This window comes from Crocodylus siamensis, chromosome 6 (genome assembly GCF_052110815.1).
Source record: "Crocodylus siamensis isolate JL-2025a chromosome 6, ASM5211081v1, whole genome shotgun sequence".
Lineage (NCBI taxonomy): Eukaryota > Metazoa > Chordata > Crocodylia > Crocodylidae > Crocodylus > Crocodylus siamensis.
The window spans coordinates 92,764,053-92,786,232 of NC_143400.1; the positions used below are offsets into that span (position 1 = coordinate 92,764,053).

The 22,180-nt window shown below is 55.2% G+C and overlaps 2 protein-coding genes across 5 annotated transcripts in view; both read right to left on the reverse strand.

Moving 5' to 3' along the window:
• AP2M1 (adaptor related protein complex 2 subunit mu 1) overlaps positions 1 to 4,145 on the reverse strand; it is a 35,979-nt gene extending 31,834 nt beyond the window's left edge. Inside the window, exon 1 of one of the 2 annotated variants that reach the window (XM_090051674.1) lies at positions 4,009 to 4,145. The gene's annotated coding sequence lies outside the window, so the exon portion shown is untranslated. The remainder of the gene's footprint in view (positions 1 to 4,008) is intronic. The other variant, XM_090051675.1, reaches the window with a different exon arrangement.
• Positions 4,146 to 5,819: 1,674 nt separating this feature from the next.
• Positions 5,820 to 22,180, reverse strand: part of DVL3 (dishevelled segment polarity protein 3) — a 42,804-nt gene continuing 26,443 nt past the window's right edge. The window contains exons 2-17 of one of the 3 annotated variants that reach the window (XM_090051154.1): positions 21,225 to 21,294; positions 17,557 to 17,678; positions 16,697 to 16,803; positions 15,897 to 16,032; positions 15,470 to 15,563; positions 14,968 to 15,037; positions 14,128 to 14,267; positions 13,873 to 13,949; positions 13,236 to 13,303; positions 12,787 to 12,837; positions 12,518 to 12,667; positions 10,508 to 10,639; positions 10,052 to 10,219; positions 9,186 to 9,398; positions 8,119 to 8,520; positions 5,820 to 7,698 (exon numbers count right to left, since the gene is read on the reverse strand). In XM_090051154.1, the coding sequence (XP_089907280.1) occupies positions 7,667 to 7,698; positions 8,119 to 8,520; positions 9,186 to 9,398; positions 10,052 to 10,219; positions 10,508 to 10,639; positions 12,518 to 12,667; positions 12,787 to 12,837; positions 13,236 to 13,303; positions 13,873 to 13,949; positions 14,128 to 14,267; positions 14,968 to 15,037; positions 15,470 to 15,563; positions 15,897 to 16,032; positions 16,697 to 16,803; positions 17,557 to 17,678; positions 21,225 to 21,294 (2,032 nt within the window). In that variant the 3' untranslated portion in view covers positions 5,820 to 7,666. Of the gene's footprint in view, positions 7,699 to 7,958; positions 8,521 to 9,185; positions 9,399 to 10,051; positions 10,220 to 10,507; positions 10,640 to 12,517; positions 12,668 to 12,786; positions 12,838 to 13,235; positions 13,304 to 13,872; positions 13,950 to 14,127; positions 14,268 to 14,967; positions 15,038 to 15,469; positions 15,564 to 15,896; positions 16,033 to 16,696; positions 16,804 to 17,556; positions 17,679 to 21,224; positions 21,295 to 22,180 lie in introns of those variants that run through there. The other 2 variants (XM_090051155.1, XM_090051156.1) reach the window with 2 other exon arrangements.

Sequence of the window (22,180 nt, forward strand, 5' to 3'; positions counted from 1 at the left end):
TAGACATGAGTCTGCCAACAGAAGAAGCTTCCCATATATACCCACCCAGCTCCATGTAGCCCAGTGGAGGGACATCAGCTCCCAAAGGGAAAGGTAGGAGAAGGGGCTCCCTCAAGACCTTCCTATAATGCTCCTGATCAAGCAACATTTAAACCGTCCTGTCTTGTCCCTGCCACCAGCCTACCCCTGCCTTACCCTCAAATCCTCCTCTTTCTCTACCTGCTCCATACTGCTGGAGCCAGGCCCCCCAACTTAAAATTTTAGATGCAACTCAGCAGCAAGAACTACTCATGTTGGTGGCTGTGGATCAGGAACCCCTAGACCAGACACCCCAGCAATGAGCTTTCTTTATGAAACTGCCTGCTGATTTAGGAAAAAATACAAATTAGCCTAGACTTCAGGATTTTTAAAGACCAAAGAGGCAGGTGGTTTTGGTTTCAGCAAAATCGCCTCAGACTACGTGCCTGTAGAATATGGGCCCAAAGTATCAATTAGCCATTCTCCAAAAACTGCTAGGGATCATGCCTTTAATTCAGTGCATGTGGGCAGCTCAGGTTGAGATTACAGTTTCTGTGGCAGACTGTCTATCATCTAGCTCTGTGTGCACATTTTGCTCCAACATCGGCTTGGCATGCACCCACCTGGAATGACAAATGTCACCCTTAACTCCAACAAATGCCTAGTAGATGTGGGCTGTAGTATGAGCCTCAGGTGTGCGCTCATGTAGTCTAATGCAGTTGTTTTGCACCGAGCTGTAACTCCAGGGTCCTTACTCATGTGGCCCAAATTTGGGCCACTAACTCTACATGGCACCCCCAGAAGAAAAAACAGGTTAAAGGTATCAGTAGCAATATGTGCCTTTAAGTTACTCTGACCCGCCTGCAACCCAACAGCAAGTAATGCCCAACCATTACCAGGCTGGAAGGAACATAACATTGAGTTTATTAGCTATTCCTACCACCTCTCTAGAGAGAGCCCCTTTCAATATGCTTGTACTTCTGGTTTCCAAGCCTTGGTTTCCTGCCCAGGCAGGGGTTAAGGAATCTCTCTACAGCTACAAATTCCAAACCTGGCACAAGAGGTTTCTCTTAGTCCTAGAGAAAGAAGGGCAATGCCCAAGGAACACAGTGTTGGTGCTGGGCTGGTAGCACCATGCTTGGAAAGCAATTGTGGCTTTCCCTAAAGCACACAGTCATGTCCCCCTGCACATGGGCTTCTCCAAGAATGCCTCTCCTCGGGAAAGATGGCAGCTCTGCTGAAACCCAGCTAAGCCTGACAAAGAAAGTACTGTAGCAGTGTTGCATTCCCACTACACCTCTGAAGTGGTAGTTTAAGACGATGCACGTCCACTTGACTCTGGTCCTCATCTTGGAGGATACAGAGTTCCTATATTGCCCTCAACACTACAGCGAAGGTTCACTTGTCGCCATCCAGCTACCAAGAGGGCTATCAGATCAATGCAGTATTAATAGCAAGTAGGATCCAAATGCAACCCTTTGGCACAGGGGGTGGGGCAGTCATCCTGTCCAAGATGGGCACAGCCACATACAACCATCCCCACACAGCTATACAGATGCTTAGCAGCATCTCCAGAACAGGAATAGCAGTTAGCCAGTTGTCAAGGCCAGACCAAACCCAGGACTTAAGTAACCACGTGCTTGTATGACTTCTTCCCTAGCAGCCAGACAGTATCCCAAACTCAGCAAATAGACACAATGCCAAGAAGTCACCCCAATGACCTGGTCTGCCGTAACTAAAAGCAATCCCATCTGCTGGCCTTGGACAAGTCCTTTGTGAAATTGGTGGGTTCAGCCCAGTTCACAGCAGCCATCAAGGAGACAGAGTAGATGAGCATAGAGGGACTCTGGTGGGGCTTCACACCATGGCTCAAAGCTAAAACTAAACCTACTCCTGGGGCAGCCCACAGCCATTTCAGCAGTAGCTTTCCCCACAATATACATGATTTCTTTACACCAGTGATCACCTCATCAGGCCCACGTTCACTGACAAATCATGTGGTGGTCCATAAGAGGAGTTTGAATTATGACTTAGTGACAAAGGCTCCTGAACATTAGCACTGAACCAAATAAAGCCTCTAAGAAATAGCAGCAACCAGGCTTGCTCTAGGAGGAGTCCAAGAACACAATGCCCCTGAATTTACAGGAGTGGTTCACAATCAATCCCTATTTCCAAAACACTTAGTTCAGCACTGCATAAAGAGAACTATTCTGGGGTATTCAAGGGCACAAGCATGAGTGGCTGAAACAGGAAAAGTATTAATTCAAACTGTTCTGACCTAAGCAAATTGAAGTTGCTTGGTAAGCCAATTTTCAGGATAGCCCTAACATTATCAGATCAACCAAGAGAAGTTCAAAGCCCACAATGTAGCTTCCATGTTGCCCAACTTTAGCTCATATGCCCCATTAGACATTTGACCAGGAGTTGTACCTAGATCAAAGGTAGCTGTATTAAAACAGATAGAGCAGGCTGCAAAGTAAGAGGAGACCACATGCATGGATGTACATTGAAAATGGGGACATAGAAAGGTTGCTAGTAAGAGCTACAAGATGCCAGGCCTCACCAAAATTTTTTTGGATAAAGCCAACAAAAATCTCCCCCACAAGCAGGAGGCACAAAAAGGAAAAAAAAACACAAACCAAAACAAAAACCCCACACACACTTGGATATGGGAACAGAGCCATATGCCTCAAAAGGCTTCAGCTTTTCCCTCCATTGCTTCCCCCCTCCCATTAGTAGGAGGGGGAAATTCAATAGTTTCACTGCCACACACAGCATTTTGAACAGCAGCAGCTTAACCTCATTGGTTTATCACCGCTGCTTGGCAAGCCCTGAGCCGTGGGAGGGAAGTCAACCGAGAGCAGCAATCCATTTACCTCTGGGTATCTTGGGCTGGGAATTTAGGGTGGCAACATGCCAATGGCTTTGCCTCCACCCCTCACCACCGCAAGCTACTTACTACCCTGGATGAGCTAGCAAGTGTACTGAGTCCCAGTTACAAGTTACTTTTTATTTATATATAAAGTATCCAAGGCCAAATTAGCCAAAACTAATTACAGTTCTGGATTCCTGCCTTTGGAAGTGCCCCTACCACTGGCAAACATCCTCCACCCGCACCCTGAGCTTCTGATGTTTCCAAAACTTCTGGTGGGTGTCCTACATGCAGGCCCAAGGCCGCAGGCGCAGGGTTCAGATGCACCCGAGTTTTGCTTGCCCACAGTGGTATGGCCCTGGGGAGGAGACTCCCGCATCCGTAAACTGGGCGTAGAGCCTCTGCACCATGGCGGGCACTGCCAGCTAAAATGCTTTCATCAAAACAAGACACTATTTGCTGGGACCAGTGCAGACCACCTCCCTGGTGCCAGTCCAGGGCAGGCAGCACATTACAAGTGGCTCAGGCACCCTGAGCTGCGCCCGGTCACTTTTCAGCCACAATTGGGTGCTTACTGCCTCCCCTTCCACAGGGCCCGCTTGGGGCGCAAATACGCTAGGAAACACCCCCATCTCATCGCACCTTAGGGAAAGGTAAGCATGAAACAACAGGACTCATGCGGCTGCTCCCTCGGGCATTCAGGGGGCACCCCCTTGCCACCGGGGAAGAACAGCTGGCCACAAGACAGCCTCGCGTCGCACCCGGCACAGCTGCCCACAGCGCGGGAAGGCCAGCTCGCTTCCAAGCCGGGGAGGCCCGGAAGCAGCCCCTGGAGGGGCTGAGGAGACCGTGACACCGCGCGCTGACAGCGCTGCCCGTCGGGGGTCAGGCACTGCCGCAGCTCGGCGGCGAACTAACGGGCCACTCAGCTGGGATGCCAGGGCGGTGGCCCAGCGCCAGGTAAGACCGGGCCGCGAAGGCCGGCAGAGCGGGGATGCGGCCCGGCCCGGTCCGGCCCCAGGCTCGGGCAGCACGACACCCCCAGCTCCGCGCGCTGGAGGAAAAGAGGCAGCCCCGCAACCTGCCGCCCCGCTTCGCCTCGCCTCGCCTCGCCTCACCTGCTACCGCTACCGCTGCCGCCGCCGCCACCCGCTCGCTCCCCGCGCCCAAGATGGCGGCCGCTCCCCCCGCCCGCGCCCCCTATCACTGCAGAGCGGCCGCCGCCGCGCATGCCCCGCCTCCGCCAGCCCCGCCCCTCCCCCCGCCGGCGCATGCGCCTGAAGCACGAGCGGCGACGCTCCGGGACTCCGGCTCCCAGCATGCACCGGCGGCCTCCCGTGGGTGCGCGGCATGCTGGGAGTCGTAGTCCGCTGGCGGATAAATATAGATAGATGTAGGGTGTATGCGTCTAGAGTCTCTATGTAGGATATCTATATGGCAAAGTAAGTATGTGTGCATGTATCTACATATATGTAATTAGATAAAGTGTGTGTGTGTGTGTATGTGTATATATATATATATGAATAGATAGATATCAAATCAGTATAGTGTGTGTGTGGGGGGGCGGGGTATGTAACCAGGAAAACCTCATTGGTTGACACATGGGACCAAAAAATACCAACTTCAAAACAAGCAGGTTCCAATGATCCAAATGACTATAGGTACCTAAAGACTTACTTCACTCACGTGCTAGCCTTACATTTAATAGACTTAAGGGTTAGGTCCATCTAAATGCCCAACTGTCCACCCCCACCCCTCCCATCCCACGAAACCTCCTGGTGGACCTGCCATCCTGGACCCTACGAAAGTCCTCCCAATCCTGCAAACCCCTTCCCTCCTGGGAATCCACTAACCCCCAGTCCCACCCAACTATTCCCAATCCTGCCAAACCTCCTGATCCCCCACAGACCCACTAACCTCTAATTGCAACAAACCACCCTGATCCTGCCCCTGAGATCATGGCTTATCTGCTCTTGGAGTCTTTTGGGGCCTTGAGTCCCCTCTTAAGCTTCAAAAATGAAAGCAGAGATTCCCATCTTTGTTTTTCTCAGGGTGGGAGGCAGAGCCAGAGCCACTCCTGCTTTCTCACCTCTGCCCTGACTGCCCACTCCAGATCTTGCTGCCTGCTGGGGGAAGACAACCCCCAAGCAGCATCAAAAGGGAGTATTTCAGCCCCAGTAGGGAGGGTGTGATGAGTGGAGATAGGCTTGCGATGGGATGCATTCTCTTTCATGAGCCTGTTGAAGGTATCAGAGGCGGGGTGGCCGGGGGAACTGGGGCTGCAGGCACCTGGAAGACATGCGCCTGGTGTGGGTAAGTGTTATAGGCCAGATATGCATCTGCCTGCATGCCTAGGCTAGCATGGGAGCCTGGCAAAATCCCTCTGATGCAGACACAGCTTATTACTGGCAAACTGCCCTTTTGCCTTTATACGTCATTGCAACACCCCTGCCCCCCCCCACCTCTCTAACACAGCAAAAACATCGACACTCATTGCAGAGTCCTGTCTTTTTATTAAAACCCAAGCCATTCCTGCTGTGGAAGTGCCTGGAGGAGGGTCATGCACCCATTCCATTTACTTCCATTGCAACCCCAGTTAAGAGAGAGGTCCTGACTTCATGAGGCTTGTTCTCGGGAAATTTTTCCCAGATGACCTCCAAACGTTTGGAAACATGCCTTCTCCCCTGGAAACTGGAGTCTCAGCCAAAGTCTGATTCTCCTGGACCCAGCTATCCCCCTAAGAGTAAACACAAAAGGGCGACAGTATCCGATTGACTTGTTTAGGAGCTGGTCTGGCTGCACCTGGGAAACATTGCCCAGAAGGAGACAGGATGAGGCCTTCTAGGCCTCAGCAGTGAGGGGCCACATCCAGGCCAAATACAGAGGAACAGAAATGAAAGGAACCAAAAACCACACCAGGAAGCAAGAGTCCAATAAAACTATGTTTATAAATAAAAACAAGGAGATTGGTGTTGTTTCTATAAAACACAGCAGGCAGGATGGCAGGGGAGGAAACGGGATGGGGGACAGGGCAGGGTAATGAGCTGATGAGACAAAGTAGGATGGGGGCTGGCAGTATGAGCCGGGAGAAGGATGGTGGGTGGTGGCGTGGAAGGCAAGAGAGCAAACAGGGTCAGGGGAGGGACTGTAAATAGTTGGTGCCAAATATGGAGGGGGCTAGGAGGATGGCACATTGGGCATTTGACAAGCTGGCACCTGGGGGGGTAAGAAGGATGCTGAGCAGTAGATGAGCTGGGGGCACATTTGGGGCTAGAACAATAGAAAGGGCATTTTGATGGGCAACAGTGGAGCTGATGCGAGGATGCAGGAGCTTGGAGCATAGTGGGTGGTAGATGAGCTGGTGCCAGGAGTAAGGTACATTTCATCTGCTGAGAATAATAAAAACTGCAAGTCCAGGAGAATCTAAAGGAGCTCGTGCTACTACAAGGGAAGCTGCTGTGTGGCAGCAGGAGGGCGCAAGACTGTGACACAGCCCAGCATTGGCTGCAGTGGGGTTGAGCATCCGTACCGCGTACAGTCCAGTGCACCCAGTAGGCTGCCCACGGCACACCTCCTCTCCTCTCCAGTACCAGGCAGGAGGAACAGAGCTCTGAGGTTCCAGGAGAAAAACGGGAATGTAGGTGTTGGAGCAAAGCGAAGCACAGTAACAGAGGCTGCTGCAGTGCTCCCGAGATAGGCCCACGGTGTACATTCGTGCCTAGAGACTGTGGTCAGGCTACTCAGAAGGGAGCCATGTCTCCTGAGAAGCAGACTCCGATAGCAGACCTGCTGCCCAGGCCTTAAGCCAGATGTGTCCTTGCCTCCATGGGACCTGGTCCAAACCCCAACACTTACATACATGGGGAGCATGGCAACGGCAGGAAGGCAGCACTGCTCGTCCTCTGAGCCCCAGCCCTTTTGTGGACAGCAGACACTGGGAACTTACTATTTGGCTTCCTATGCAACTTGGAATTAACAGGGCTCCTGCAGCTTGGCCCCCGCCCCGCCCCATCTGACCTAACAGCTCCCGCACCCTGGCACCCAGCTGTGCATCCTGACATTGGTGCTGTGCAGCAGTGTTAAGAGCACATCTGAAACCCCCAGCTTCATTAGGGCCATCTTGGATTGAACATCCTCCATGAGTATGTGATCGTGCAGGGGCAGGAGAGCACAAGGGGCTTGGTACCACTCCCAGAGCAAACGTGGGCAAACAGAGGCCACAGCTTCGCACTCAGCCAGATCCACAGCATCCAGGCCAGGGGGGCCGGGGCAAAGCCCAGAGTACCAGGAGGCAGATAGTTCAGTAATTTTAGGCACCTGGAGATGTGGGAGACGGGGACCTGACAGCACGCAGCCAGGATTGTACCTTCAAGCCTAGGAGGGCCCTGTCACAGCAGCCCACTGGGCTTACTATCTGCACAGCATTAACAGGCCCAAGCCTGAGCACCTGTGGGCCTGGGAAGTGAGGGAGTAGCAGGAAGGGGCACCCTCCCAGCCAGGGCCTCACCTTCTCCACTCCCCCAGGCACTGAAGCCCTGGAACATTCATGCCACTGGCTGTGAGGCGACTGCGTTTATTGAACACACAAAAGGCTGGAAACTGGGTCCTGCTCCCCTCTCAGGGCTGTGGAGGGGATGGGGCATCTTCCACTAGAGGGAAAGGAGCCATCTTCAGCGCCGTGTGTACCCAGCGCCCGCACGGATCCGTGTCCTCCTCTGTTGGGCCAAGGTGTCGCGCCGTGCCATGCTCTGGCTCTCGCCCCTGCGGGCGGCGAGCTCAGAGGAAGTCAAAGACCCCGTAATTCTTTGCTGCTTGACAGAAGAGACACAAGAAGGTGAAAAGAGAAAGAGGAGATGTTTAGGGAAGGAAGGAGCGAGGCAGCAGTGGCACACAGGCGGGCAGCACAGGCACCAGGCTGGATGCAGATTAATGGGGTTAGAAGGGGGAAGGGAAGGGGAGTTAAGGGCTCGTGCAAGCGGCAGCAACTTGCCTCTGCACACGCAGCCTGGAGGCAGCCGGGCCAGCGGGGCCTCGGGGCCCCCTCCCTCCACACGAGCAGGGATTAGAGTCAAGGTTTAGTTCAGTTTATTTTTTTCCCTTTTTTTTTCCGTTATCAAGACAAAATAAAAACAAAGAGTGAAGCTGGGGCTGGTCCTAGGAGACAAACCGACGGGGCGGCAGACAGACAGGGGGACGGGCGCTTCACATTACATCCACAAAGAACTCACTAGGGTTGCCCATGGCCATTCGGAACGACTGTCTACTGGCCGTCAGTTCTGGGGGCACAGAGGCCAGGTCACGGCCTGGCGGGGCGCCCGGGGGCCCCATGGCTGAAGGCGGCGGAGGCATCAGCAGCATAGGCGGGCTGTAGAGGGGAGGCAGGCCTGGTGGCCCATATGACTGCTGGCTGTGGTGACTGCGGAGGCTGTGAGCCAGGGAGTGCTGGCTGCGCTGGCTGTGCTGGCTGGCAGGCACCGAGCGCTCGCTGGCTGCCCGCTCCCGCCTCATGCTACTCCGAGTAGTGTGATCCGACTCGCTGCCGCTGCCACCCGACTTGGACTCGCCGGTCTTTGGGTCTCTCTCCTTCCTCCTCTCACTGCCACTGCGGTTCGATCCGCTGCTTCGGCTTCCTAGGAGATGCATAAAGCTAAGTTAGGGAATGGTCCAGACAAGCACAGGCCTCCCACCCCCATCTGCACGGCAGAGGGCAGCTGGAATAAAAGAGCCTCTCCTCCCCCCATGCTAAGCTAACCATACTGGCAGGGGGGCAGGGCTGCACCATGCATGAGCTGCTCCATGGGAAGTGACTGTGTGCACGCTCTTACCCTGTAATAAGTAAAAGCCAGATGGAAATACAGGCCCCACCTTTCGCAGAGGTCTAAGCCACCATGGATCAAACTTCCACTTATTGTGTCGTAAGTCTGTGTACATACAACAGGCCAGCTGACACATGGAGAAGTCCTGCCCTCGTTTGTCTCATGTGAGGTTGCTTATAAGCCCACCCCCTCAAGCCAGGCTACAGCAGCTCTCCTAGTCCAGACCTCACTGACCTCCTTTTCTCACATTGTGCCTTGCAGCACACAGATCTTGCCTCTGGTAATGGCCTCTCCTTGAGGCTCCCAAGTTGCTGGTCACACACCTCCCCAGCTGTGCCACATTCACAGCATGTGCGCATGCTGTTCGGACAGAACGCTTTCCCCCTCCCAGCACATGACTCAGACCGTGGCTCCGTTTCCAAAGGTGTAAAAGCCAAGCCCCCGAGGCACGTCCCAGCTCCCTGCCCCCTTGCATTTACCTTCACTGTGTTGGCTGCCTGCACTGCCCCCTCCATAGCTGTAGCCTGGGTCAGGGAATCCTGGGTGTGGGTTGTACGGATGAGGCAGTGGGTATTGGTATGGGAAAGCCATGGGCCACGGCGCAGCTCCTGGGTGAGGGAGAGGAGCCAATGTGTCCTGGTCAGAGGCTCCACTGGATCCATCATGGTCATGTAGGGAGAGGTTAGCCATGTCTGCAGAGACGCAAGCAGAGAACACAGATTAGTTCTGGCCTAGGCAGTGCAGCAGCTAATAAGAGGTAACTGGAAAGGCAAGAGGAGGTTTCTGGGGACCAAGGGGAGGGTTGTGCTCACCTCACCCAGGGGCGGCACCTATTAGCACTTCCTAGCTGGACCCTTGCCCAGGATACATTAGAAGTTACTGCTCCCCATACACTCAGGGAGGGGGTTGTTGCTCTGCTAGTCAGAAACCAGCTCTGAAGGGCCTGTCAGAGCAAGCCAGAATGCATCCCCTTGCACCAGGTTTCTCTCCCCTCCCTGCTCATGCTCCTCATCTGAACAAAACCACTCAGATGAACCTAAGAGTCTCCCTTCCGTAATGGAAATTCCAGTAGCACCGAGCAGAGCTTGTCACAATAGTTGATGTCTAGCCTAGAACCATGGAAAGGCCATGTATTACTCCTCCCTTCTTGAGTCGGGAAGGAAGGCCAGACAGCAGCAGATGGGCACTGAAACGAGCTGCATACACTGGCACCAAGGACTGAAGAGCAGTAAGAAGGGGCCTAGCCTGGTAGCAATGAGCTAGTGCTCAGAGAGCTGGTAGGGCAGAGCTGAGCTCTCTCCTCTTGCGCCCTCCCTAAGCCCGCCCCCACTGGAGCCCGCCATACTGCCACAGAGGTCCCCGAAGATGTAGTAGCACTGCTCTGAGAAGGTGATCTTGTTGACGGTGTGGCGGATGTAGCCGGCCTTCAGCAGATTGCTGGCATACTTGCGGGACTCTCGCCGGTCAGTGAAGCCCTCCACGTGGTGATAGAGCCAGTCCACCACATCTGAACCTGCAGCAGGGAGTATCCCCCAATGAACGTGGTTAAACATGGCAGCATAGGAAGGAGGGAGCCTGGGGGCAGACCAGAGTGATGACAGCTGGTCCCAAAAGTGAAGGACAAGAGAGGTCCAAGAGTAAGGTGTGGGGAGATGGGTCAACATTTCAGATGGTTTCCCAGGCCCAACCAGCCTGACAGCTAGATAGTATACAGCGGTGAAGGCTGGCACAGGGAACCCGCCAGCCCATCTATGCATCTATCCCCACGCCCTGCCCTAAGGAGGCAGTGGCCACCTCTTACCGATGAAGGCGTTTGGGATGGTGATCTTCAGCCACATGCGGTCACGCACCTCCAGGCCGGACTCAGGTGAGGCCATGGCTTTGACAATGGTGGCCATGTCGCTGTGGATGGACAGGTGAAAGTCATCGAGGCCTGCGAGGTGGACGGAGGGAAGGGAGGCACAGATGAGAGGGGATGGAAAAAGTCATGGAGCCACATGGAGGCGTCGCACACAAGGGGATGGGCCAGGGAACAATACATCGCAGACTTGCCTTCTGACCCCTCTGACGCTGCAGAGCCCACCTCCCAGCTGCCTGCTGGCAGACTATGGCTCAGAGGCTCTCTCCTCCCTCTCAAAGCCAAGCCAAACTAGTCATCTTTCTCCAGTAGCAGCTGCTACAAAGCTTGCAATGTTCTAAAAGCTGCTACGCAGCCTATGCCGGCTCCCCTGGGGAATTCAACTGGCACTTGCCCTGCTGGCAAGGCTACAGGGAGCAGCTGGCTCATCTCTCCAGCCCAGGAAAGAGCTGGTGCTAAAGCCAGGTTCCAATCAGGTGCTTTCTTCCATGCACTCTTTACTGGTGGCACCACCACCCTTCAGTAAGACACCCCCCCTCCCCCACAAAAAAGGAGTTTTAAATTAAATCTAATGATCTCACTATACAAATCCCCTGACCCCCGCTTACAGCTCCTCTGCTTGGAAGACCCCAGATCTGTGAGAGCCAAACCACTGCTTGTTTGTCACTCTTCATCTGAGCCCTCACATGCTTTACAGGCCTATTTGTTGTGCAAAGAGCAGTGGGCCCTGGCCCACCAAGAGAGCTCTAAGTCTCACTCAATCAGGGAGGCCAGAAGAAGTGCAATGAGAGATTCTGGGGGACAACTGAGAAAACAAGGATAAGAGTGCACGTCAAAGGTTAATAGTGAGTGTTGCAAGGTGGGGGGGGGACACACCAAGCAGAGCATGCCAGCCAGCGCTCACTGTCCTTCAAACATGTCCCCGGAGCCTCTGGACACCAGCCAGTGAAACTCTGCCCAAAGACATATGCAGGGAAGTGACAGGAACACAGCCCAACCGTTGTTCAGGCTGCCCGTGGCCAGAGCACCCTTCCTGGTCTGGTAGATAAGTTTGGCTGAAGCCAGGAGGAGGTCCAAGGACTTGGCGGGGCCATGGATGGGGAGGGCATAAATGAAAAGAGGGGGGGGTGGGGAAAGAAGTGTGGCCAGAACCTGAGGAGGAGATTCCTGAGAAGATGGTGGAGGGGCTGTAGCCTGGCATAACTGAGTTAGGCAGATGCTAGGGTCTCCTTCTGCTGACAAAATGGGCAGGTGTTGGGGGTGTCAACACATACATGCAGGAGCTGCCAAATGAAGCCTTGGGTGGCTTGTGGGATCCAGGTGTAATACAGGATGGGTCCACCGGGGACTCTCATCCTCACCAAGGGCGTTTCACCACTTGGTGACTGGGTGAGACACGAGGACAGGACGGTGGAGTGGTCGGACCATGAGCGTGTAGAGCTGGTAGCAGCAGACTGTGCAGAAGCACATGGGCCTGGTGTCCCCTGACCGGCTGAGGTGGTCTTACAGGAACTGGAGGTTCACCTGGCACCTGTCTGACCCTAGTACCTAATGCCTTCTGCCTTTGACGGGGTGCTCCTGCCTGGCCCAGCCTCTCTTGCCCTTGCAGGGGACCAAGAAATCTGACACTAATTTGCCCAGCCCACGATGCCACTTTCCCTGGGCTACTGGGTAGGTCTTTTCTTAGCTTTCCTCATTCAGATGCCTCTATTCCTGGCTTCTCTGCTGGTCCCTGGAGTGGAGGGATCTCCCCTTCCTCCAAACCCTAGTCCTTGCAACAGGGAGCTGTGGCTCTGGGGCCACTTCCCTTTCCCCCCAGGCCGCTCCCCCCACCTCTGATTTCTGCCTGCTCCGATGTATTGCTCCCATCAGGCACAATGGGGTGCTGACAGGCACAGCACAGGTGACCTGAAGCTGTGCCGCGGGGGGGAGCACGCAGGCACGAGGACTTACGTTCGGTCTCTGGGATGGAGCTGGTGATGGAGGAGCTGGTGGAAGTGATTGTGCTCATGGATGGGCTCATACCGTACGCTGGGTAGGTTCCGGTCATCGCCGCCGTGTGGGAAACCCAGGCCGCAGGGTCGATGGGTCGGATGGGCTCACCTGCAGCAAACAGAAGGGCAGTCAGATGTGGTCTGAGAACCGTCCCCTTGTTACTGCTGCCTCTGGGGGGCGCCCTGCACAGCCCCCACCAGCCATCCCCAGCATCAGCCGGGACTCACCCGGATCGGAGCATGGAGAGTCTGGCCCAGCCCAGATCCGCTGGGGAGCAACTGGGAGAGAAAGAAGAGAGGGAGGGTCAGCAAAAAGGGCACAGAGGGAGAGAGTCCCCTGATGGCTCAGTGGCAGCAATCTTGGGGGTGCTTCTCCTTCCTCTGGAGCTCCAAGAAGGTGACCCCCGCCCTCGTCAAGGTGACATGTCCCCAGCACGATCTGGGAGGAGGCCTGGGCAGAGTGGGGTGGCAGCTGTCCTGGCTGTGGGCTGCCAGGAGGTCTGCTCCACACTGAGGCCCTGAGCTCAGACCAGGGGCCTCAACCCCAAAACAAGCCTGTACCAAAGCATTGCCTAAATCAGCCCACACACAAGGGGACACAAACAAGATGGCATCCATAGCAGGGCTCTTGCAGGGGCCAGGCCCTGCTGTGGACAGCGGGCAAGTGATCCACTTACTTCTGGGTAAGGAGAAGCAGCCCCGGGGGCTGGGGTCCCAGCACTTGGCAACCGTCAGGGTGATTGGTCTGTGGCACAAACACAAGAGCAGTTATTGCAATGCATGGCCCAAGCTGGGCTGCTCAATATGAGACATGGGACATGCTGGCCCTCTCCACAGCCTACTTCAGAGGCAGTGTAAACTCAAGGAACGTGCCAGCACAGCTGGCCCCCTCCCAAGCCAGCGGTCATGTTCCCCCAGCCAGCACAGACAGAGTAACCAGGTGGGCAACGGGAACCGCAGCACAGCATGCTGGATTAGGTGGGAAGGATGGACATTAGGGACAGGAGCACGTGGCTCAGGAGCCTCTGACCAGGTAACTCTGCTGCCTAGAGCTCAACGCAGGAGTCAGGGGGACACTAACAAAAAGGGCCAGAGATGAGCCCTGGGCTCCCTGCCTAGATCTGGTGCACAATGGGGATGGAGGAACTGGCTACAGAGAACAGCAGGGAGCTAAGAGCCCAAAGGCAAGCTGTGCTGCCAGCAGCTGAGGAGCCAGAGCAACAGGACAGCAGCTGGTGAGGAGATGCAGGCTTGGGAATGACCCACCCCCAGGGGAGAAGTGGTGGGTGAGGGATGAGGGGGAAAGGCACCTACCCTGGCTTGTGTACGATTTCCCTCAGCACCCGTACAGCATCGTCATTGCTCATGTTCTCAAAGTTGATGTCGTTCACCTGCAAAGACGATGGATCTGAGACAGGACTGCAGACTGGGCTCAGACATGGGGTGGGGGGGGGCTTCCCCCTCCCAGAGACGTTTCTGGGGCCAGCCTAAGAGTAGGGGCTGGGGCTGTCCAGTGCTTTCACTGTCACTGCCCCAACCCTGGGAACAGGGGATACAGCCATGCAGTACCTGCAAGAGCATGTCTCCAGGCTCGATCCGACCATCTGCTGCCACAGCACCCCCCTTCATGATCGAGCCAATGTAGATGCCACCATCCCCACGCTCGTTGCTCTGCCCCACGATGGAGATGCCCAGGAAGTTGTACTTCTCTGCAGGAGGAAGAGGTACGGTGAGCAGGGAGGAACAGAGGAGCCTTGTACCCATCAGCCCAGATCCAACTAATCTCCACTCGCTGGTCAAAAGTGCCTCCCAACCTTCCCGTTCTCCATTTGTTTCCTTTGCCTTCCCTGCTCCATTTTTATACAGTTTGTCTTTCATCTTTTCAAGCTTCCTGGTTCTGCTTGTCCCCAACACCTACCCTCCTGACAATGAGGGCAATTAATGCCCACACTCCCAGCGCTCCTCCCTCACTCTGCAGTGGAAGGACCTCCCCCTCATGTCGCCAAGGAAAAGGGGGTATTTTGGGCTTGAAGCCAGAACTTTCTGCCTCTGTCCTGCTGTCTTCTCAGGTGAGCTGTCCACCCAGGCAGAAAGCAGCTGGGAGCAACAGTGAGATCAGATGGGACATGGGGTGTGAGGAGGCCCAAACCGCTCCTCAGACAGGTCCCAGGGTTAGAAACTCCTCTTCTACCCCAGCTCTGGGAGCTGCCCAGTCCCTGGGGAGACTCGTGCTTCAAGCCTAGCCGGTCCTGTCATCTTCTTGCTCCTCTGTGCGCACTCAGTCCGCACCACCCCCCGGCCCAGTCCCTCCCTGCTTCTTTGCTCCACCACCTGATCTCGTTCTTGGGGCTGCTCCCTAGGTCAGGCCCGGATCCAGTACAAGAGGCACCATTGGGTGTCCCCACTCACCCATGTTCAGCGTGACTGTGATGATGTTCAGAGACATAGTGGAGTCCGTGATGCTGCTAAAGGATGACGACTGTAACACAGCAAAACACTGTGAGATGCCCCCTGCTCACAGCCCTCTGGCCCAGGGACCAACACCTGACTTGCCTCCAAATCTTCTCCTCACTCCCCACTGTCCCTGGGTTCCCTGCTGTCCCTTGTAGCACTGTCCCCATGGCCTCCCCCTGTCTAGCACAGGGGCTGCTGCATCCAACTCATTCCCACCAGCAGCAGGACAAGAGAAGCCTTTTGTCCCCATGGCTGGGGTTACACTGGCTTGGGAAGCTGTCTGGGACTATTTCCAGCAGGGTCTCAGTGTCTGGCCTTAGTTTGTGCTGACCCGGATTTCTGCCGAGCCGCTGTGGGCAGGGGGTAACCTGGCTCACCCACAAGTCTGGCTCAGGCCCCAGAAAGCCCAGCCCCTGCCCTGCTGTCACCCTCCACCAAGCACCCAGGCCAGGAGTACCCGCTCGATGCGTGGAGTCTTCTGTTTCCGTCGGCGTCGCTTGTGCCTCCTCATCAGGCGAGAGGCGCTGCTCTGCTCTGTGGAGCTGCTAAACCTACAGGCAAAGGGGAGGGTCAGTGCTGAGGCCACATGCAGGTGGGGCTCTTGGCATCAGCATGCCACAGGCAAGGGCAATCTGTGACCAAGAGAGGGCCACCAGTGCAGCTACGAGCACGAGGAGCAGGGGTGGGGAGTCACTGGTAGACCCACAAGTGTGGAGAGCAGAGGACCATCGACAATGGTGGACACTGCTGGTCAGGATGGCAGGCCACTGGCAAGGATAAAGGAGCCCCCAAACACAGGGTTACAGTGTCTTGCTCTAGCATCTACCTTGGCATAAGGGGCTGAGGAAGAGCCCATGTTCTCCCAGACCCCGTGTTTTCCCTACCTGCTGGTGGAGTCATCCTCGTCTGAGTCAAAGAAGCTGGTGGTCTCCAGCTCGCTGCTCATGAGTGTGGAGGAGCTCTCGTATCCTCCTAGGTCTCGGCGCCGCTCTCCCTTTGCCGTCCCATTCACCCGGGGTGCTGGGGAGATGGAGCAGTCAGCACCCATGGCAGGGGCTGTGAGACGCCTGTGCAGCCCTCCCTCCTGTGAGCAGCACCAGGGGGCTCAGGGCTCTGCAGTGAGAGGAATTCCCCGAGGAGGACCTGGCCTTCAAGTGGTGTCTGGTGGGGTGGGCTGCTGGAGGTGCCACCCCAACCATGGCCCCTGGGTACTCCCCTGCCTCTCTAGATAACAGGAAGGTGAACCACTGGGAACAAGAGCTGGAGCCACAGGATCCCCAGACAGTGAAGCAGGTTGCCACATGGTCCCTCTGGGATGGAGTGGCCTGAAGGTAGGGACAGCTCAGGGTGACGCTTTTTGGGAACAACTCCCCTCTGCTGGTGAGTGCCTGAATCTGTGCAGGGATCTCAGCCCTCCTCTGCCACTGGTGGACACCCAATAGCAGCTTCTATGGGATAGCTGCCCAGTAGGATGCAACCCCAATCCCAGTGGTCTCTCTAGGAGCAATAGTTGCTCTGCCCCGGGGGGCTCTCGTCACTAGCTTTGAAGTGATGCAGGGTGGGAGACTGAACTTCACTTCTGCCTGCATATGCCTGGGCACAGTGGTCCCCCATGCAGCTTGCACAGCCGGGACCAACAGCTCAGCTACACCCATAGTGGCTTTGGATGGGGTGTGGCACTCACCGTGCTCAGGCCCATCTTTCCGACGCGGCCGCTCCCGCTGAGATGACACCACAGAGTCCGTTTCTGTGTCATTATCCAGGTTCTCCCGACTCCCGCCAGTGTTGGGGCTGTGAGGGGTGAAGAAGATCGATGTGTCCAACATGTCCAATGTCTCCTCCTCCAAGGACACTTGGACCTCCCAGCTCCCCTTGCTCTGACATACCCCAGCTCTTCTGCACTTCCACTTGTCTCCTCCCTTTTGAGCTACACGTTGGGGCTCCTGGAGGAAAGTGTTCACTGTTCCCTTGGGAAGGAGGGGAGCCTAGGGAGCTTAGGGTGTACCCTGCATGGGGCACTCAGGAGAGTTGGGGTGTAATCACAGGCCCACCCTGCAGGGGGTAGGAGGCTAGAGGATTTGGGAGCAGACAGAGGGGACTGGGGCCACGATAAGTTTCCCTATCTCCTGCCAAAACCTCAGTGGAGTCTGAGAGTGAGAAAAATGACAGAAATCTTTTTCCTGTGTGATGGGCAATGAGGCATCGAGGGAGCAGCAGCAGATGGGATGTGTTCTCCTGCTGTTTCTATCATGCCCGGTTAGTCAAACCAAAAAACTTTGGAGCCCCTCTTTCAATTCCCTCTCAGCCCCACCACTGCCCTATCCTAGCACTCCTTTCTCCCCACCACTGCAGCCTCTGTCAAGGAAAGTAACTAATCCTGGCCCTGACTGCAGCCCCGGTCAAGAAAAGTAGCTAATACTCCAGCTCCTGTCTTTGCATTCCTTTCCACATCCCAAGTACAGAAAAACAGGACAGTATGGACCCCTTCTGCTCTGAACATGTGTCCTAGGGAAGCCCGATGAGATGGGTCCTCTGGTGGCTTACTGGAAGGAGGGGGGCCTGGAGTCTCCAATGCCTCCAGTGCGCTCCATTGAAGGTGGCAGCTCTGGCTGGTTGTCGGCACAGACTGACCCAGCATCTGAATGCGACCCCTCTGCAGACACGAGCTGGAGAGAGAAGACCGAGAGAATGAGATGGCTCAGGATCAGAGTGGGAGCCCCAAACACAAGAGACATCTACAAAACTACACTGGACATAGGACCAGCCTGCCTTCCAGATCCCCTACCTGTAGGAGATGATAGTAAGGCCAGCTCTGGAGCAGACCCCACTGTGCCTCCCCAAGCACACTAAACCCTCAGCCTCAGTCAGTTGAGCTGGTTTGGCCATGGCCTACAAACTCTCCAGTGATTAATACCCTGTCCACCACAAACTCACCACCTGCACATGACTGTGTTGAACTGGCTATGAAGAAGCTTCTATTGTACATGTGTTGGGAATACATTCGGCAGAGCTGGGCTCCCATCCAGATTAGGACCTTGCTCTTAATATATAAACCACCAACTGCCCTCTATTTCCAGGCTCAGAGACTGGAACACAGCCTTTGACCTCCAAGCAGATTGCTGGTCGGCTCAGGACAGGAGACTGAATGTTCAGGGGAGTAATGCCATGTTTGAAATGGCTCCCGCTAAATCATTTCTACTTGCATTTGCTCCCTCCAGCTGGCCATCCAACTGTGCTGGGAGGTGTTTTAGCTAGCTCTGTGTTTAAGTCTGGCTTTCCACCTTGACCCCCGGAAAGATGGGGACCCAGATCTCTGATTCCCAAGCCACCCAAACTGTTCCAACACAGCCCCCACAACAGAGGAGCCAAGGGCTGAACAGACTCTGTTCAGCTGAGCCAGGATTCCTCGAGGGAGAAGGATGAAGCTCACTCTTGAGGGAAACCTGACTTCAGGCCAAGAAGACTGCACATGTGGCCCCTTCCACCACCTCCTCTCTCAGCTCCAGGGCCTGGCTGCCTCAACCATGTTTCCTCCATCCCCTGACCTGGGAAGGATTCTAGCACCGGACCTCAGTCTTGGTTCAGTGCAGCTACAGCCCTGGAGCAGAGTGGGGGCAAGTCTGGAGACAGCCTTGTGGAAGCACTGCACACCGGGTTGAAGACGTGAGATGCTACCACCAGCCAGGGAAGGGTCAGGCCTCCACGTGCTCACTCATGCCCGAGTGAGTCCCAGTCTTTGCTACTTATTGGTAGCCACGAGCCAAGACAGGGCCTGATCATGGGTCGCACAGGAGGTGCTCCAACACAGGCTCAGATGGAGCTCTGGAGAACATAGCTTCAAAAGGATCGCCAAGGGCGTGAGGGGAGAGAACTGGCTGGCAAGAAACCAGGGGCATTTATACACAGACCTTTCCAACCCGTGATGCACCAGAGATCCGGCAGGATCTGCACTGTCGCGTGCAGTTGCACAAGTGGCAAAATGCACGTTAGTGCACAGAAAATTGTGGCGGTACACCTTTGAACTAAAACACCTTCAATGTGTTTGAGTTCAAAAGCGTGCTGCCATTTTCTCAGCACTGACACACATCTCACCACTTATACAACTATATGTACTGCAGGCTTTTAAAAGCGCCCGGCACTGCTGCGCAACCATGTGTACAAATGCCCCAGGATTGCAGTGGGATACTATTCTCTCCTGGCTGTGGCTGCAGAGGATGCAACTGCAGCTCTGCTTCCTGCCAGCTGAGGGCACCACATGTAGGCAAACGAAGGGTGGACCAAATGCTCAACCCTACCGCCAAGGCCTGGCTCCAGGGATCTGGTGGGCGAGCTCAAGGAGAACAGCAGGGCCTGGCCAGCTCGGGGAAGGGGACTGGCTGTTCTGCCCGAGCCGGCTCCTCTGACTGCTCAGGATTTAGGGGCCAGCACACAAGAAGCATGAGGCTTGGGAGCTGAGAGAGCACCAGTGGATGCTACTGGATGGGGCCAGGCAGAGAACTGGATCCAGGGAGCAGCCTAACAGTGCCACAGGGGGCTGTGGGGCCAATGCCCACTGCCACCAGGGAAGCTTTCCTCCCTCCTTCACTGTCAGGAAAGATCCAACCTCAAATCCCCGCCTTCCGCTCTGGCTAAAATTAGCCCCAGGCTCCTGAAATAGGCTCACTCCAGCCCGACTGGCAGCAACAGCAGCACAGAGCACACGGCTCCCAAAGTCGCCTGCCGCAGGGGGAAGTGGAGTGCGAGGGGGAGAGGGGCAGGTCATCAGCTGTTGAGAGGGGGCTGAGAGCCGTGTTGCCTGCTGCCAGCTCTGGCACTTGGGAACGCAGCTCCATGCGTCTGACCCGCATTCGGAAACTGGTGGCAGGTAGAAAAAATAGGAGCTGCGCAGCAAGGATTCAGAGCCTCTGGGACCTGCCACTAGAGCCTGCGAAAACAAAGGCAGCTGGGCAGGGAGAAAAGCAGGCAACTACGGACAGATGCAGCAGTAATAAATACTGGGTGGGGGGAGAGGCCTGGAGGAGCTCTGTGCTGTGCCCATGAACCACGAGGGGGAGAATTTCAAACAGTGCAGCAACCGGACCCTGCGGGTAGGGGGGGCCTTACCCAGATACTCATCGTAGGATCACCCCAGGCACCCAAGTGATGGCTCTACTCCCCTTATCTTGTTGCTCCTGACCTGACCACAGCCAGTGAGTTGCCCCAGTGGCATGGGAGCAGAGCAGCAGAAACCTGAGCCTATGCCTCGCTCTGGCCTTGTGCCAAATGCTGCCCCCATCCCACAGTGTATCTGGGTAGCTGGTCATTCATACCTGGTCATTGGCCCGGGAGCCAACAGTGGCTGGACGCGATGTTAGCCACAACGTGCCCCTTTGTGCCACTGGCTGCAGGCACTGGCATGCTGCTGAGAAGAGACTCAGCTCTCCAGGGTAGGGGCTGAGGAGGCATCGGGTCTGATCTAGGCAAGGCTGAGAGAGACTGGTGGCTGCCCTCATAGTGGGGAACTGCTTGGTGACCCATGGGGAATGCACTGCCCTGCTGGAGTTCAGCTTAGCCTCGAGCAGACAGACCCTGGCACTCATCCAGCACTAAACTCAGCCTCAGCAGAAGGCAAGGGCCATAGAGGCTAAGCATCCCTCTCACCCCAGCAGACCCCCTTCAGGACAGAGGGAGGATGCCAACAGGGAGCTGAATATGTGTGTGGCGTGACATGGAGGGAGAAGCTGGCCCTGCAGCTGCCCATGCAGTGCCTGCAGTCTTCAGGGCAGTCAAATGCAGCCCATTTCAATAGCACAACATTCACTGGACCCCTCTGCGGCAGTCCTCAGGGGTGAAGGCACTCCTGCCGTAGGGGCACAGTGGTTGCCGTGGGCAGGCCTGGAGCAGTGCCACGAGGATGAACTATACTGGGTGGCAGCAAAGCAGCTTTAGAAGGTTCTTGTTTAACACATCACAAAAGGCTTGGGACTATCTCTCCATAGGAGTGGGGGGATCCTGACCAGTCTTCCTCCAGGATTCAGGCCTAGGAGGACAGGACACAGCCCTCTCGGCCCATCAGCTCCTCCTGGGCTTTGTCTTACGTTGATACCAAGTACAGTTGTCCCAGGTCTTGACCTGGGACTCTGCAAAGCAGGTGGCATTTTCAAAGCCAAAGCCACTTATATAGCTTGGAGGAAGCAGACAGACAAGGACAGGCCATCACATAAGCTGCTTACCCAGGACACCACCCGGCCATTGAAACAGGGAAGCTTGGCATTATCGTCCGAGATCTCTTCCTTCACAACCCTGCAGAGAAAGAACGGCAGGTTAAAACCAAGGCCCAAAACCCATAGCTAAGGTCCACCAACCTGTTCCACCTGGTGGGAAACCAATCGCATTCAACCACAGCCTGGTCACAGGGCCAGGAGTGGAGAGGAGAGGTGGGGGGGGAGAAGCTATTCCCACAAGGGACCCTGGGATGCAGAGTCAGTCTTGTAACACAAGAGAAAAAATGCCTAGTTGCTGGTTCAAGGAGAGAAGCAGCAGTGAGCATCAAGCTGCTCTAATGCCCCGCACTTTGCTGAGACAGGAGAGGGACAGAAGCAAGCAGGGCAGACAAAAAAGACAGAAAAAAGATCAAGTCAGATCTGCATTTCAAGGATTTTCTTTTTTTTTTTTAAATAATAAGCCTCTTTGTGATAACTGGAAACCATCATCACAACCCGAGTCAGGACTCGGATGCACTATACAGTAGCTTGTTCCAATTTAAATTAATTCAATATGCTGCATCCAGGAGTCGTCCTCACACGCTGACGAGTTAAAAGGCGGTGCTACTTAATTAGACATGGGATCAGGGAAGCATTTATTTTTGCAGGCTGACTCAAGCTCCATGAACACGTTGCAAGGTCACACAGTGTGTTAAGCAAGCAGCTCTTATCATTCAGTCTTTACAGCAGAGGCAACGCTGGCACCTGCATTTCTCTCGGTGTGAACAGGTTTATTATCTCTGCACAGAATATTTCAGCCTTAATTACTTTTAGCGAGCGCTTAGCTGGCAGCAGCAGAAAGCATCCCTTCTTTCTCTGGACTCATCCATTCAAAACGGGCAAACAAAATGGAAGCTGGAAAAAAATAAGGAAGACTGATTTCTATCACCTAATCCAGAGATGCTCGGACTGCACAGCTCCTTGGC